Source organism: Podarcis cretensis, assembly GCF_951804945.1.
Source record: "Podarcis cretensis genome assembly, chromosome: 5".
Classification (NCBI taxonomy): domain Eukaryota; kingdom Metazoa; phylum Chordata; class Lepidosauria; order Squamata; family Lacertidae; genus Podarcis; species Podarcis cretensis.
Window position 1 is genome coordinate 3,078,174 of NC_137174.1, and position 17,621 is coordinate 3,095,794.

The 17,621-nt window shown below is 38.6% G+C and overlaps 1 protein-coding gene across 6 annotated transcripts in view; it reads left to right on the top strand.

Annotated features, from left to right (window-relative positions):
* SMC1B (structural maintenance of chromosomes 1B) overlaps nucleotides 1–17,621 on the top strand; it is a 44,432-nt gene that overhangs the window by 23,927 nt on the left and 2,884 nt on the right. For 3 of the 6 annotated variants that reach the window (XM_079975100.1, XM_079975103.1, XM_079975101.1), the window contains 9 exons: nucleotides 451–567; nucleotides 2,271–2,377; nucleotides 3,181–3,322; nucleotides 5,056–5,201; nucleotides 5,923–6,076; nucleotides 6,694–6,792; nucleotides 12,686–12,842; nucleotides 14,789–14,943; nucleotides 15,819–15,970. In XM_079975100.1, the coding sequence (XP_079831226.1) occupies nucleotides 451–567; nucleotides 2,271–2,377; nucleotides 3,181–3,322; nucleotides 5,056–5,201; nucleotides 5,923–6,076; nucleotides 6,694–6,792; nucleotides 12,686–12,842; nucleotides 14,789–14,943; nucleotides 15,819–15,970 (1,229 nt within the window). Of the gene's footprint in view, nucleotides 1–450; nucleotides 568–2,270; nucleotides 2,378–3,180; nucleotides 3,323–5,055; nucleotides 5,202–5,922; nucleotides 6,077–6,693; nucleotides 6,793–12,685; nucleotides 12,843–14,788; nucleotides 14,944–15,818; nucleotides 15,971–17,621 lie in introns of those variants that run through there. The other 3 variants (XM_079975102.1, XM_079975104.1, XM_079975105.1) reach the window with 2 other exon arrangements.

The following is a 17,621-nucleotide window of genomic DNA, read 5'->3' on the forward strand; positions in this document are numbered from 1 at the left end:
TAAAACCATTTCTTTAAATTAAATTTAAAATTATTTTGTAAATTAAGAAATTTAGGTTGGATTTGTCTGGCCTCAAACATGTTGCTGTCACCAGTTACAGCAGGAACCAGTTACACCAGTAACAAATAATTTCTAAGAATTAATATCATTAAAATCATTAAATGTTTAAAAAAGAAAAAAAAATGGAAGGCCCCACAAAAAGCCTTTTTTGGCATCATGGTCTCATAGTGGGGAACCCATAGAGCAGTTTTAGGGGAGGCCTCACCAAAAATGGTTTTGGGCGCAAAATACAGCCAGTGGACTGCAGGTTAGCTACCTATGTTCTGATAGTTACATTTGCAGTACAATTGTGTGGTTCCAGAATAAAATATCCTTACAACATAAATAATTAAAACAGTCAGACTAGTTATCCATTGTTTTTAAAGACTGTTCATATTTATTTGTATTTAGGAAAAATCTATGCTGGAAAGTGTACTATTAAATAGCCAGTCAGAACATGTGATGTTGAATGAAGGAGTTTTACAAAGAGCTGTTAAAATGGATGAACTGCAAAAGAAAATTGATGAGGTATAAGTTTTTCATTCATGGCAGCATATAGAATGGCTGTCTTATGGGAATTGGTTGTAGATGTGTGTTCCTTGTGTGGCTGCTTCTGAAACCCACTGATCTAAGGGGAAAGCTCCAGACCTGCTTTTACACTTGTAATAAACTTAGTGCATATAGCCAAAGGCCTTTGCAGACTTCATGTTCACTCAGACCACAGATTAATAGTTTACCAAATAAAATGTATCCAGGCTATGTACATAACCCAGGGAGGGGGAGTTCAAAAGCTCAACAAAACACTTTCATATCCAAAAGCTATATAGCACATAAAGCTCAGTTAAAATAAATTTCAACGTTGTTAATAACAAAAACATAGAAAAGTGTTCAAATAATTTTCTGGCATCTGGAAAAAAGGGCACAATGATGGTCTAATGTCAAAGATCCATCTTTCAGAGGTTAAGAGGACAATTCTTTGACAACTTACAACCCTTTGTGGGAACCCTGCACAGTTTAGTAAGACCCATATCTTAGGTTTCATTTAAATTGAACCAGTATTGTAAGTAAGGCAGGTCAGCTTTTGCTGCCATAGATAGTGATCAAGGTTCAGCTCTCTAAGAAGAACTGATGGTGTCCCTGAAGAAGTCCTTGACTCGTTCTTGGAAATATGTTCTACAGAATTTCTAGTGCTGCCTTTACTTCTCTTTGGCATTTGCCCCTGTATAATAATTATGTTGATTCTTTAACAGAAAGGAAATCTTCAAAATGGGCACCAGCACTTCATTTCTATTATAAAATAAAATTTGAAATAGTTTTAACCAAACACCAATTTCTGTAACAGTTCAGGCCAAACTAGATGTGATGCTGTTCATGCAGTTAGCAAGTGTGTAAGTGTGTGTGTGTGTGTGTGTGTGTGAATAAAACCAAGTAAATAGCTATGCTGAAGGGTAGACAATTTAACCTTTTTCTTCCACCTTTGTCCTGATCCAGATCTCTCCTCCCAACCCCCATATTTGCACTGGGAGAAGAGCTCCCACTTGCGCCAAAGGGAATTTTCTTCCCAGTGCAGATAAGAACCATGGGATGGGGACAATTAGGTGGGGAGCAATTTAGGTGGGGAGCATAGAGGGGCTAAAGAGTTGAAGACTCCCCCCCCCAGCTGCCTTACAGTCCCAGTTCAAATCACATACATGCCATATGGCTACTATTTGTGTTTGTACAATTGCTACTTTCCTTAATAATGTAATGTCTAGCTTGGCCTGATCTCTACCAACCAAATATTCCTTAAAAGGTGTGTCTGCAGTAAAAAAAATAGTAGTGAAATTTTTCTGGACCTATCAAGCTTTTCAGTGTTCCTGTGTTCCAATTAACAGGTGAATAATAATGCATTACTGAAGAAGAAAAGGTACAAGTGAGGTTTCTTTCCAGTGACTCTGTGAAAGAGGTCATTAAGAAAATACATGTCTTGACAATGTTCCTAAATGGCACATTCACACATTACACACAGACACAAGCATTTGTCTATACAAATTCATTTGTATATACAAATTATTGTTATTGTTGATTTGCATAGCTTGACTACTTGTATACTTGTTGAATGTAATATGTGAACATCCCTACAATAACAATTGATACTTCTTACATTTCTAAAACCTTCATATACTGTGTGAAAGAACTTCTTTTAAGGAATTATATTTAATTGCCTGCTTGGTGGGGGGTTGTTGCAATAGGTGGAAGACAATGTTTTCAGTGACTTCTGTGCAGAGATTGGAGTAGACAATATTCGTGTATATGAAAAAGAACATTTGCAAGAGCAGGAAGAAATTGACAAGAAGAGGTAACTATGCAGAAGTGAATAATAGTGATGTTTTGTAACATCATTCTGTAATCAGAATTCCTCTGTATTCTGTATACATACATACTTAATGTTTCTGCCTAAGATATTGTTCAGCTATCATCATATGATGATTATTTTATTGCTAAATTGAGGTCAGAACTATGTTTGCATAGAATGCCCTCGCTACTCCTTGGGGTTGCAAGTACATCGGGGGAGAGGAATTGTCACTAGCTTTATTCTTTTCCAAAGCTGTTTTTCCTATCCTATCCCTACCAATAGGGATGTTTGCGTGTAATGTTTTTATATGTTGCTTCCTTATTTACCCCTAATTCCAATACCTTTTGCTTCCTTGGTTGTTTCCCTTGGATTGAAGATTAGATTGTAAGCTTTGGGGGATCGACACTTCAAAGCGCCATGCATTCTGATGCCACTTTATTGTTATTATCAAATAATAACTTGTTTTTTACCTTGCATTTAGAGAAGGGAGGGCAGCCTACAGCCACATGGACGCCCACCCCTCTGCAACTGATCAGTTCAGCCTTTTAGCAAGTGTGACCTGTCCCTCCCCTGGCAGTCTGCTGGGTAGAGAGGAAGAGGGGGCAAGAGAAAAATAGGTGTGCCAGAAATAGAGAGAGAAAGGGGGTGCCCCCCACACTTCTGACTCTGTCCCTTCCCACTGTTGACTTTGGCCCTCCCACAGTCGACACAGATCCCTTGACATTATTTCTGAGTGATGTAATGGCCCCTGACAGGAAAACATTGCTGTCTCCATCTTAACATATTACTGTATTCTGTCTGTTCAGGTTCCAGTTTGAAAACCAAAAAACACGACTGAGTGCTCAGGTTGAGTATATTTGCAGCCTGGTAGACAAGGCGGTGAAGAAGAATAAAACGTTAAAGGAGAATATTTGCAAAGATGAAGCTTATATTATTAGCCTGAAAAAGGTAACCAATGGTTTGTTACAATAATTTATATTCAGCTTTTCAAGTTTTCACTACAATCAAGCAGTGTATAAAATTTCTTATTTCTTTTTTAAATAGCTTTTATTAAATTTTCCATTTTAATAATCCAATCAAATCACATTAAGTATTCCAAATTATACAAATACATATCTATAGTCCAGATATTCTGCCAAATTATAATTTTTTGTTGGGGCTTCCCATGCTTCAAGTTCAGTGGGGTTCCAATCATCTTATGTTTCTACTGCCTTGAGTTTCCAATAGTTCCTTCTTTAAATCTTCCTGTTGTTATCCTTCCTTCTTTCATGCCCTCTGAGCTGTTTCCACAGGCGAGTTGAAATAAACAATGTGCTTCTGTGTGAAATTTGTATGACTCCCTTTTTTTTGCAGCTGGTAAGTCTGTTGTTCGCAGAATGTCCTCACACGCTGGTGTTTATGCCAAATCAATCCAAAAGTCCTTCTCTGGTGGCAGATGCCATCTTCACTCAGTTCCGATGAAATAAAATCTGGGCGTTTGCTCATTAATTTTCTCAGACAGGTTGCATCAAACATTAGTCTTTCTAGGGGAGATTTGCCAAATCGGACTTGGAAGTACAGATATAATAACAAATTAAGAGCTCACCTTCCCCAAGACTCTGCAACACATCCTTCTCCCATAATGGCGGATCCCAATTAAAAAATGCGTCACATCATCCTTCTCAGAATCCAGCCAAAGTTTTTTGGTGTCTCTCCAGCGGCTAACGAGGTTTTGCTTCTTTCTAATATCAATATTTGGAGAGTCTTTTATCTTCTTCCAAACGTTTCAAAAAACAAAAGCTTTAGTTATATAGTATTATTATTTCCACACAGTTTATATTTTTCCATCTCACTTCCTATAAATAATGTAAACGGTTCTTCTGGGTGGGGGGGGGGTTGTTAGGTATTATCGTAGTAGAAAAAGAAAAAGTTTTATTCCCCCTCCTTTCCATTCCGTTCCAACATACCGGCTTAGATGTTATTCTTAGATGTTATCTTTCTTCCTCTCTGTCACTCTCGGCACCTCAGTGGCTGGCTTAATTGGCAGATTAATTACCCCTTCTTCGCTTGAAGTATGTCCAAGAACTTAAATCCAATTTTTTATCTTAAGTAATGGAACTTGGTGCGCTCGTGGAGACAGCGTCCAGGAGATCCGAACTCCCTCGGGGGCTTTCCATCCAGTGCCCCCACCCCCTCCTTCTTTATGAACTCAGGGGTGGTTTGTTGGGCACCGCGGATGAGACTGCATCTTCCCTTCCTCCAGGAAGAATTTGGGAGGCTGATTACTCCCATCTCAGCCTCTAAATTACCTCGTGGGAGCTGGAAAGATGGTATTGTCGGCCATCTTCCGCGGCACTCCTAGCGGAAGCTCCGTGTATAAAATTTCTTAAAGTAATAAAATAATCAGATTTGGTTACAGTCATTTACTTCACAAAGAAATTGGTTTACCGGTACTTATTTTAGAAGACCTCCTTTTCTATGCATTTTGCACTATGCGCACATTGCATGTCTATAATATATGAACATATAAATGTAACTAAGATTAAGGAGTGAGATGGGAATTAGGAGGGGAAAATCCATGTAGATCAACCCAACACAGAGACTATTAGAGTGTTCCATCTCTACCAATGGGTATCTGACTATCTTGTCTGGATAAGATTACCATGAGGCTATTATACTTTATAAATACTTTTCGTACATAGGATGAGGAAAACTTTTTACAAATGGTCGAGGAAGTTACGGTGGAACTGCAACAGCTGAAGGAAAGATGGAATGTTAATAAGGCTGATGTTGCAGAAGCACAGAATCAAGTTGAGGAATCAAGGAAGGCATTGCTAACTCTAATAAGGTAAGGTGTTTAGAATAGGTAAGTGATTTGTGGGGGAGGAACTCCAGATAACTGAAACTTCTCTCACTAATTTGTGTGAACAGGAACATTTAAGTTGAGCATTGTATATTTGCTAAGATAGTACAATACTGTACAACTGCTATGACCTAGATCCGAAGGTTTGTGATGGAGAGGTTCTTTGTGTACAACAGGGTGTCTCCAATACCATCTTCATTGCAGCCTGACAGGCCACTCATGAATTGGTGGAAACTTAGATGCAATCTCCGGTGCAGAGCAGGTTAAGAGATCCAGAAGCCGATGTGCACATGTTCAGCTACGGTGCTCGTTGGAGTACCACCACAGGGTGCCTTTGGATGGTAAAAAAGTGGCAAGAGCAAATGTGTAAATGACTTGGATACAAAACTGTTTCTATCTTTGAAAGAGGGCATGCAAATCTTTCCCAGTTACCTGTGTCTGCTTACACATGTCACTGAAATCAAGCAAGCAAGCTGAATTTGATGGGGAAGTAATTGATTTCTAGAATGGATTGAGATACTTTGTATTTGGGTTAGAAACTTAAGCTTGAAGTGTGGTTCAAAAGTACTATCTCATGTGTTTCTCAACCCGGGTATTAAGTCTAAATTAATAATATAATATACAAACTATTCTTCTATAAATTTTAAACCTTCAGTAGCTGAAATATCAGTGTTATGTTTTCTTTGTTCTTGCTTTTTGGTGGCAGAGAGTTGGCAAAGTTGCAAAAGGAAGGTATTGCAATCGAGACCTCTCTGGAGCAGAAAAAGTTAGAAAGGCATAATACCTTTCTTGATTGCAAACTCCAGGACTTAAAGATAGGACTTCTGTTGGGATCTTTGGATGACATTAGTGAAATAGAGGTAGGTTTTGTGGCATATTAAATAATTTAATACAGTTGTGGAGTTCGTACATAAATAAGGTCTGCCAGACCTTGATCTAACTAGAGTAGTGTTTTCCAAACTTGGGTCTCCAGCCTTTTTTGACCACAGCTCCCATCATCCCTAGCTAGCAGGACCAGTGGTCAGAGATGATGGGAACTGTAGTCCAAAAACATCTGGAGGGCCGAGTTTGAGAAACACTGAACTCGAGTTTTATCTGGTGGCAAGTACCAAATTTTTAGAAGAGCTAACGCTGAGAGGGCGCAGAGAGAACCAGAACTGCAAAGATGTTCTCCCGATGGGTGTTTCCCCCCCGAATCCAATGCTATTTTATTCAGATGCTAGGATGTATATTTAACAATTGATGCTCTTGCCCCTCAAAAAGGGAAAACGTGTAGAAAGATATGAATAGGAGGCTGGATAAAATTGAGACATCACTGGTTTTCATGAAGAAGTAAACCGTACCTTAACCATAAGTAGAAGGATGGGAGAGGAGAGAGAAGCAAATGCTGCTGCTGCTGCTGCTTCTGCTGCTATTTTGGATTTTTCAGTTTTAAGTATTATGTATCTCCATTAATTTTGCTGGCTGTTTGTTACAGCTGGGATCTGATACTGAAACTACAGAAATGACGGCTGATATCTATGAAAGAGAAGAGGCAATTCATGTAGACTATAGCAATCTTGCAAAAGAGCTAATGGTAAGAGAAGATCTCCATTTTAATATTGTGTATGAAAGCATGTTTTCATGAGCTTGGTTCCACAGTTTATTTTCCTTTTGCCTGGCCAATGTGGTTAAAAGGAACATCTGGCTACCATGATTCCTTAGATATTCTCTGCCGCATGCAACTTGCTCAGTAAGCAGGACTGCAATCAATCACCCCAGAGACTATCTATTCTGTGGTGTGCAGGACCACTGAACCGGTTCCTGCTACTATTAACCATGGAGGGAATCTTTCATGGACGGACAAGAAGCAGCTTCAGGGAGAAGGGTGGTTTTCATCAGCATGTGGGGGACTTTTTCCCACAGCTTGTGCAGTCTGCACTTCTTCTTTTTTTAAAAAATGATATTTTATTAAATTTTAACAATAAAAAAGTTGTAAAACAAACAGTAGAAAAAACACAAGAAAAAATACAGAAACACAAAAATACAAAAATACAGAAAATACAAACAATTAACATAAGGACAAAAGAAAACAGAAAAACAAAAATCCCTCTTTTTTATCTTCTCCTCTTTGGTTAACTTATTTTCCTGACTTCCTCACGCCTCCCTTTTTTGTATTCCACTTAAAAATTTATTCAGCAAATTCATTAATTTCAAACCTTCTTCTAACATCAGTCCAATTCTTACATAATCTTTACTTTATGAATGTCATCAACATTCAAAAATTTTACAATGTTTCTGTAAGTAGATTTTAAATTTCCTCCAATCTTCTTCCACCAACTCTTCTCCCTGGTCTCGGATTCTGCCAGTCATTTCCGCCATTTCCATGTAGTCCATTACTTGCATCTGCCATTCTTCCAAGTTGGGTAGATCTTGTGTCTTCCAATGCTTTGCGGTGAGTATTCTTGCTGCTGCTGTGGCGTACATAAAGAAAGTTCTATCCTTCTTTGGCACCAGTTGGCCGACTATGCCCAGGAGAAAGGCCTCTGGTTTCTTCAGGAAAGTATATTTGAATACCTTTTTCATTTCATTATAGATCATCTCCCAGAAAGCCTTAATCCTTGGGCACGTCCACCAAAGGTGAAAGAATGTGCCTTCAGTTTCCTTACATTTCCAACATTTATTATCGGGCAAATGATAGATTTTTGCAAGCTTGACTGGGGTCATGTACCACCTGTACATCATTTTCATAATATTCTCTCTTAGGGCATTACATGCCGTGAATTTAACCCCAGTGGTCCACAACTGCTCCCAGTCAGCAAACATAATATTATGTCCTATATCTTGTGCCCATTTTATCATAGCAGATTTTTTCCGTTTCTTCCTCAGTATTCCGTTTCAGCAGCAAATTATACATTCTTGATAGTATCTTAGCATTGGGTTCTAACAATTCAGTTTCTAGTTTTGACTTTTCCACCTGAAAACCAATCTTTTTATCCAAATTGTAAGCCTCTCCTATTTGAAAATAATGTAGCCAGTCTCGCACCTTGTCTTTAAGCTTCTCATAACTCTGCAATTTCAATTTGTCACCCTCCTGTTCCAAAATTTCCCAGTATTTTGGCCATTTGGCCTCCATATTAAGTTTTTTCAAAGCTTTCGCTTCCATAGGTGATAGCCAGCTTGGGGTTTTACTCTCCAAGAAGTCTTTGTATTTTATCCAGACATTAAACAATGCTTTTCTGACAATATGATTTTTATAAGCCCTATGCACTTTAACTTTGCCATACCACAAATATGCATGCCACCCAAACGCATTATCATAACCTTCTAAGTCCAAAATGTCTGTGTTCTCGAGGAGCAGCCATTCTTTCAACCAGCAGAATGCTGCTGATTCATAGTATAGTTTAAGGTCTGGCAGGGCAAATCCCCCTCTTTCTTTAGCATCCGTAAGTATCTTGAATTTTATTCTGGGCTTCTTGCCCTGCCAGACAAATCTAGAAATATCTCTTTGCCACCTCTTGAAACAATCCATTTTGTCTATAATTTGCAATGATTGGAATAAAAACAGCATTCTTGGCAATACGTTCATCTTTATAACACAATTCGACCAAGCAAGGAAAGCTTCAGGTTTGACCATATTTCAAAATCTTTTTTCACTTCTGACCAACATTTCTCATAGTTGTCCTTAAACAAATTCACATTCTTAGCAGTCATATTCACCCCCAGGTATTTTACTTTCTTTACTAATGTTAAACCTGTCTCTTTCTGAAACCACTCTCTCTCAGTCAGTGTCAAATTTTTCTCCAAACCTTGGTTTTTAACTTACTCAATTTAAAACCTGCCACTTGACCAAATTCTTGGATTAGTTCTAAAGCCCTCTTAGTGCTAGATACTGGCTCCTGTAATGTCAATACTAAGTCATCTGCAAAAGCTTTAAGTTTATATTGTTTAACTCCGACCTGGATACCTTGGATCAAGTGATCCCTTCTCATCATATTTAGCAAAACCTCCAGGACCGAAATAAAAAGCAGTGGGGAAATTGGGCAGCCTTGGCGTGTCCCTTTCTCAATTTTAAATTCTTCTGTCACCACATTATTGACTATCAATTTAGCCTTTTGTTCAGAATAGATCGCACCTATACCGTTTTCAAAGTTTTGTCCAGCCCCCATCCCCTGAAGATTTTTCTTCATAAAACTCCAAGAAATATTGTCAAAGGCTTTCTCCGCGTCTAAAAATATCAAAACTGCTTTTGTGTTAATATTCTCTTGTAGCTTTTCCAAAATATCAATTACATTCCTCATATTGTCAGATAGATGTTTACCAGGGAGAAAGCCAGCTTGGTCTTTATGGATCACCTCTGCTAGTACTTTTTTCAATCTTTTGGCCAAAATGTCAGCAAAAATTTTGTAATCCACATTCAGCAGGGATATGGGGCGATAGTTCTTAAGTTGTGTCTTTTCCGATTCAGTTTTCGGTATAAGTGATATAAGCTTCTTTCCACGACTCTGGCGCTTTTCCCCCCTCCATAATTTCATTGCAAACCTCCTTTAATGGTTGAATTAGATAGTCTTTCAAGGTTCTATAATATTTGGAGGTTAGCCCGTCAGGCCCTGGGGATTTGCCCAATTGCATGTTCTGAATGGCACCTTCCACCTCTTGTTCGGATATTTTATAATTCAACAATAATTTATTTTCTTGGGAAATTTTTTGTAATCCATTAATTTTCAAGAATTGATCAATTTTCAGCTCAGACTGTGGCCCTTGTGTATAAAGTTGTTTAAAATATCTCTGGAAGCAACTTCTAATCTCCTGTGGATTCTGTATATTCTTTCCATCCACTTCGAGATTGGTAACGGTGTTTAACTTTTGTCTCTTTTTCAACTGCCACGCTAACAGTTTCCCACATTTATTGGCTGATTCAAAAGTCTTTTGTCTCATCTGTTTAATTTTCCATTCTATATCCTGATTTATCAATTTCATATATTGTACTTGATGTAACTTAATTTCTCTCAGGATCTCTTGCGACTTTGGTTTAGCTCTAAGCTTCTTCTCTCCTTCTCTTATTTTCTCCAAAATCTTTTCTTTTTTCTCATCTTGGGTTCTCTTTTTTATTGCATTCTGCTGAATCAGGAACCCTCTCATTACGGCTTTACTTGCGTCCCAAATTACTCTTTTTTCCACAGAAGTCTTCAAATTTATCTCGAAATAGTCTTTCATGATTTTTTGGGCTTTCTTGGTAATTTCTGAGTCTCTAAACAAGGTGTCATTCATCCTCCATCTAAAGGAACCAGTTGATGTTAGTTTCATTTCCATTTTCACAGGGTTATGGTCGGAGCAAGTTTTTGGGCAAATTTCCACTTTTCGAATCTTGGGAGCCATTCCTCTGGTTATCCAGATTTGGTCAATTCTTGTCCAGGTCTTTTTGGCTTCAGAAAAGAAAGTCCCCTCTCTACCTAGGGGGTTCTTAGTTCTCCAAGTGTCAATTAAGTCCATATTGTCTGTCATTTCAAAAAATGTTTTTGGCAGTCTTCCATCTTTTGTTACTATTTGTCTTTCTGACTTATCCATATTTGTCGATACCACTCCGTTCATATCTCCCAACAAAATCATATTACAGTCCATAAAGTCCAACAACGTCTCATGCAGTTTCTTAAAAAAATCCGATTTCCCCTCATTTGGTGCATATACGCCTACTATCAAGAGTCTCTCTCCTTGGAATTGTATTTCAATTGCCACAAATCTTCCTTGATCATCTTTAAAAATAAATTTTGGTGATAGACTTTCTTTTAACTTTGTCTGATGAAATAAATTCTTAACCTAATCTTTTATTAATCAATACTTTCCTGTGTGTTCTAGTCACATGGGTTTCTTGCAGACAAATCAAGTCCAATTTTTCCTTTCTTGTGCAGTCTGCACTTCATAGCACAGCTAGCTGTTGAGATGAGTGCTTCTGCATTTCATAAGTTTGTGGTGAGGAAAAAATTGGGAGAATTATGTATGCCACCTTGAGCTCCTTGGAGGAAAGGTAGGATATTAATAAGAAAGAAAAGAAAATGAATTAGTTCTGCATTCATTCTGCATTACTGACACTGCACACTGTGTTGAGACTACGTATTGTTGTTTGTAGGTATTCACAGCTATATTAGGTTTGTTGCCTGAACCAAATTCCCCCTGAATTCTTTAGTCCCTCAGATGGGTAGATACTGCCATCTGCCATCCACTGTCAGGAATTGCAGAGTTGGGGAAGTAGATTTCCTCCTAGAGACCCTGGTCAGTTTCCTGCATCCTGTCCAGATGGTTTTGCCTTTCATTGCTCATGACTAGCCTCACATCTTCGACTATTGGGTGATTTATCTTCCCCTTCCTTCCCTGCTTGCTTGCTTGTTGTTCATTATGGTGAGCTTTGAGTGGTTTGGGTTATTGTTTTTTCCTGACAGTATTTTAATGTTTTCTTCACACGTCTCCTCACATCTGCTTGGCTTCTTGGCCCAGTGGTTTGGTGTTTTGCTTGTTTCCTGGCCCCCCAGCTTCCCCACCTGAAGTGAACCAAGTTTAATTTTATTCCATGGTAGTTGTGGTTGGTATGTGAGCAAATGTCTTTTTTAAAAAAATAAAAAATTATGAGAGTTTCCAATTTAATGCAAACATAAAAACCACAAAAAGAACAAATAATACACCGGGGGGGGGGATACATAAATACCAAAAATACACAATTAAAACAAAACAAAACAAATATAATTCCCATCACTTATTTCCATTACCTTATATCTCGGACCTCCTCTCACCTCCCCCTTTTGTATTCCAGTTCAAATCTTAGTTCAGCAAATTCTTATTGTAACTTAATATAAATTATTTTAACCTATTACTCAACCTTTACATTACAGCTGGTAACCACTTAATTTCAGTCCAACATCATTCTAACATTCATTAATTTTGCAATATTTCTGTAAATAGTCTTTAAATTTCCTCCAGTCCTCTTCCACCGACTCTTTTCCCTGGTCTCGGATTCTGCTGGGGTATGTGAGCAAATGTCTTCAGTCTCTTCCCCACACCTGCTCTCCTAAGCCACAGCAGTTCTTTTTCTTCTCTTAGTAGCTTTTGCACCCAGACCTTTCCTGAAAGCCTTTTTAAAACGTGTTTTTCGTTCTAGTGTGTTTCCCTTATTGTGTCAGTACCAGTACCTTAAAAATCATACTTCCTAAACTCTGCCGTTCCTGCTTGTGGGTGATAGACGGCAGTATCCATCTGATGGACTGTGTATGCTCTAAGAAGGTCAGTAGCACTATCTGCGTCCACAAGGATAGGAGGAATAAGCATGGCACTTGCAGCCCCACAGGGACAGTCAAAATGTTGCGCCTGCAGCAAGTTCCTCTGGTGTGGACATTATCTCCCCCCTCCTTGTCTTTTCTTTTAAGACTTTGAGGCAATTTTTAATAACCCAATACCATTATTCATTGTTTTTATACTTCTTTATTTCATTTTACATCTAGGACTTGCGCTCTGACAAAGATATTGAAACTCACCTAACAAAACTTCAGCAGGAAATAGCATCTAGAGAAAATGTTTTAGCAAAAACAGCAGCACCGAATATGAGAGCTCTTGAGAGATTACATGTTGTTACAGGCAGATTTCAAGAATCAGTTGATGGTAATATTGAACCTTTTTAATTTGTAAAATTTTAATTAATAAAATTAATAATAAAATTAACCTTTTTAATTAGTAAAATTAATAATAAAACGATTCTGTGATTCTGATAGTAGTAATGAGAAAGGTGTTTTTGTAAACCCAGATTGCTTGGGTGCCCTTGTGGCTGTTTGATCACCCCAAAGTGCACTTACATCCCAATTTATTACATTATTGCAAGTCTTTCAAAATGTCCTAGCAGGAAAGAGGCGAAAACATGTCTTAGATTAAAAATCAGCCACAACTTTTATTTATTGTTTGCCTTCAATAAGTAATTGAGATAAAATATTTGAAAGGTGGGCAGGAGGCCTCCCCTTCCGCCTCTCCCCCCCCCCCCCGGAGAAGTGGCTTGGATGTTTGTCCTGCTGGACTATCTGTTGGGGCCTTTTTCCTCTGGTGAAGCCCTCTACTTGAGCATATGGTTAGGTTATGAGCAGGCCCCTTCAGCACATGCTCCCAGCCCTGCTGGGCAGTCCCCAGTCCATCCCCTATGGACCTTACTGTTCTGCCTGGCAAGTTGTCACCATTATTTGCATCAAGCAAGGACACCCCTTTCTTTACATGAGTAAAGAAACAATTTGAATGCGCTCTAAACATGCAACACCAGATGGCGCCAGAGAGCAGGAAATCTTTATATGTGTTTTTCTAAAGGGTTTTTTATTTTGTTATAACGATCTAATTTCTGACTTATTTATAGCATTTTTTTCTGTATGTGTAGCTCCACAAGATCCCTTAGGCAATATTCCAAGAAAGTAATCGTCATTGGCCTCCCCCCCCCCCTTTCTTGAGATACCACTTTAGGGACCTGAAAACAGCTCTCGGTTACAACATTTAAAAACTTCCAAATAGTTTAAATAAAACATTATAATCACAAAAGCATGGTGCCTCCTAAAAATATACAGCTCAGGTGTCAGAAGTCCAAGTAATAATAGAGGCCTTGCCTGAAATGTTTCTCAACTCTCACAAAATCCCTTTCCTTGTAAGATACTCTTCTTTGTCCCTCCCGTGATGACTCAAAGCTTCCATTCATCCCAAGCGTTACCTCTCAGGCCCGCAAGGCTTGACAAACATCCTGGGCACTGCACATCCTGGTTGCCCCAAAGGGCTTGTGGGGCTGGGAAGACAGTGCTGCCTTCTCAGGCCCCACAACATTCTCCCTCACTGGAACTTGCAGGTGAAGGGGCCCTATGTCAGAATCTATACTGCAATGACAATTTTTGCAAGGATGTTCATTTTTATTTGTCCCTTTAGGGCAATAGATGTAGAGGTACTGAAGAAAGAGAACATCCTGGTAAATCCAGTGTTCCATCAAAATAATAGACATTTGCAAGGATTTTTCTTTCTTTCCATGTAAGTGTGAAGCAGTTCAATTTTCCACCATACACAGATAGATAAATGGGCCACAAAAGCTACAATAAAGTTTGAATTTAAATAGCACTGCAAACATGTAATGTTCACTGAGAACACTTTTTAAATTGCAAGAACCTGGCCTTGTACAGCACAAACTTGTATGTTGAGAAAAGTGGCTTTCTGTTGCAAAAGAATATCTGCATAAATACTGTATTCTTGTGTTTGTTTGCTGAAGTTGGTAGGAAATTGTGGGTAGAATCCAGCTGGTGACCTTTGCTCTCATGGAGGGGCTTTTGATTCAGCGGAAAAGGAGAAGGGTTGATTTTTGCTAAGCTCTCCACACCACCTTCAACCCTCTGCTGGAGGATGACAACTATCTGAAACGAATTTGAGTATGGCGTAAATCACCTATCTATGTTCTTACATTAGCAGAGGCATCCACCAGAAAAAGCTCTTCCTTGAATGCAAGAACATTAATTGGATTCTACCCTTATAAAATTAACTCCCAATATTTTAGTGATATGTTCTGTTAAAAAGCTAGTTCAATTATCCTTTTACAGTGTTTGAGACTTGTAGGACAGAAGCCAGATTATGTAGGCAAGAATTTGAGAAGGTGAAGAAAAAGAGATACGAGCTGTTCAGTCAGTGTTTTGAACATGTGTCAGTAGCTATAGATCAGATCTACAAGAAACTCTGCAGAAACAGTAGCGCTCAGGTTTGTAATTTTTCAGATATTTCATTTAATACTCTTTAACAACAACAGTGAGTGTACTGGTTGTAAATTAAGGCTAGATTACTGGTCCATCAGAAAACGAATCATTCAAGGAATTCTTCTTCTTAGTTTTTAAAACAGAAATATGGGCAACCAGATTCAGGATTCAAAATAAAGTGATCCAAGGCAAACAGCAAATGGTCCAATCCCTCTGCTTCCATGACTTGGAAATACAGAGTTAGCTGGGCATGGGGAAATGACAGAGCTGGTGAAAGATGACTTACCTGTGAAGCTGCATCAAGGCTCCACGGTAGAAGAGTTTATTTTGGGGGTGGGAAGTTTGTTCTGTGCAAAGTTGGCATGCAGTTATCATGAAGGTTAGGTTAACTTGCCATGTGCAGAACTAGTGTGTTCTCAAGCTTTGTGCTCATGGACACAGAAAGGAGCTCTGGCTTGTTTCCAAAGCAGCTTGTGAATGATTTTCTGTTGTTCTTTTCCATCCAGTACAGATACTGCTTTGGACTTTCACATCTAGATGCTCCCTGTTTTCCAAATTTACTTTGAAGAATGTTGTATTGTTTGCATCCGTAACTTGAATAGGATTGCATTTTTGTCCAAAATAATAATTTAAATTGCATTTCTGGAAACCAGTATTTTTTTAGCATTCATGAAATCTGGAATAGCCAGTATGGTGTCCTCCTGATGTTGCAGACAATAACTCCTGTCTTCCCTGTTTGTTGGCTCTTCTCGCTGTGGCTGATAGTTGTTCACAGCAACTGGAGGTCACCATGTTGACAAGCCCTGCATTAAATTTTTTACAGATAAAGCTAATGCCCATTTTTTGTTATTAACTGAACAAGGAAGCTGGTATCTTTCAGGCATTTCTTAGTCCCGAAAATCCTGAGGAGCCTTACTTGGAAGGTATTGGCTATAACTGTGTAGCTCCTGGAAAAAGATTTATGCCAATGGACAACCTGTCAGGTGGTGAAAAATCTGTTGCAGCTTTGGCTCTTGTGTTTGCAATACACAGGTAAGAAATGCATTGCACTTCAAAAAAGAATACAACCATGGTATCGTTTTGGAGTCACTCCATTCTTCATATAATGTTGAGATTCTACCTCTGGGCATATATGGTGGACAAGATGAGAAAGAAGAGCAACATATATAAGCTTTCAGTTTGTTCTGGAAGTGTGGAAAGGCAAGAGAGGATTTGGTCTGTTGTTGGTCCTGTACTTATGCTTCGAAGTTCTGGAAGTACCATATTTTTCGCTCTATAAGACGCACCAGACCATAAGACGCACCTAGTTTTTGGAGGAGGAAAACAAGAAAAAAAAATTCTGAATCTCAGAAGCCAGAACAGCAAGAGGGATCACTGCGCAGTGAAAGCAGCAATTCCTCTTGCTGTTCTGGCTTCTGGGATAGCTGTGCAGCCTGCATTCGCTCCATAAGATGCACACACATTTCCCCTTACTTTTTAGGAGGGAAAAAGTGAGTCTTATAAAGCAAAAAATATGGTAAGTTTGGAAAGCTGTTGATCACGTTTTGTGGCCCTGTGTCAACACCCGGTTTCTAGCGGATGTTCTTCCTATATTCAGTCCTGGCTCAAGCTCCAAGCCAGAAAACCTGGTTCTCCAATTTATTTAGCTAGATCAACAAGAGATAGGCAACATGGGGAGCAATACACAAATAGATTTTCGTCTAGAATGTGCCACTTTCTCCCAAGGTCCACCTATTCCAAAGGAAGTCTGTCAGGGATGCAGCAAGTGAGGGGGCTTCTTCCAGGTGCAGAATTTGAGAGTGGTGCAGTATTAATACTCCTAGGGAATGCAGCTTTTGCTACAAAGATAACCATCTAAGTTATTCATTAAGCACTTCCATGCAAATCAGTATCCAAATAGATAAAAATTATACAAAGTAGCTCCTTCCTTGGGGCAAAATTACTCTGTTTAGAATTCAACATGGGTTAGTGGTCAGATGAGCACCATTATTTAAGGGATATATAAAATATCGGTGAGAAAGTTTACATAAATCATTTACCGGTACTTGTGGTAGTTGCCTTTTTTTTCTTGCTGATTGAAATAAATGATTTAAAGTGCCTTTATTGATAAGCCCAAATCAGGTAGTAGGAAATGTATTTAAATTATTGTGTTTGTCTTTTATATTGTTTCTTAGTTTGTTTCATTATGTAATCTTTTAATTTTTGTAATTTCTAATTATTGTGGTCTTATATAGTAATTAAAATAAAAAGGTTTGAGAACAATGAAATGCACTCCAGCTATGTTCACACAGAGGTCATTACTTCTGTTCTGTTGCTCACTAATTCTATAGCTGATAGTCAATAGATACCTCTTACTTCTGTAATGATCATATTCGTTTTAAGAACATAATGCTGCCTTGCCCCACAACAGGAGGATCATGTTGAATGAAGTTTGTCTCCTACTAATCTTCTAGGGCTGCTACCATGCTAGTTGTTTAGAATGGAATTGCCATCCTTCTTACTCATTCTTCATAGTGAAAACAGACAGTATGATTGCCCACCCAGTTTTTTCTTCTTGTTGTTTTTCAAATAAAATGCAATTGCAGCATCAGTTTTTCCAGGGTAGACTGCTGTTCTCGGGGAGGATACTGTGCCTTTAATTAGAAGCTTCTTCTGCCTCTACTTCTTGTTCGGTGTAGAGTGG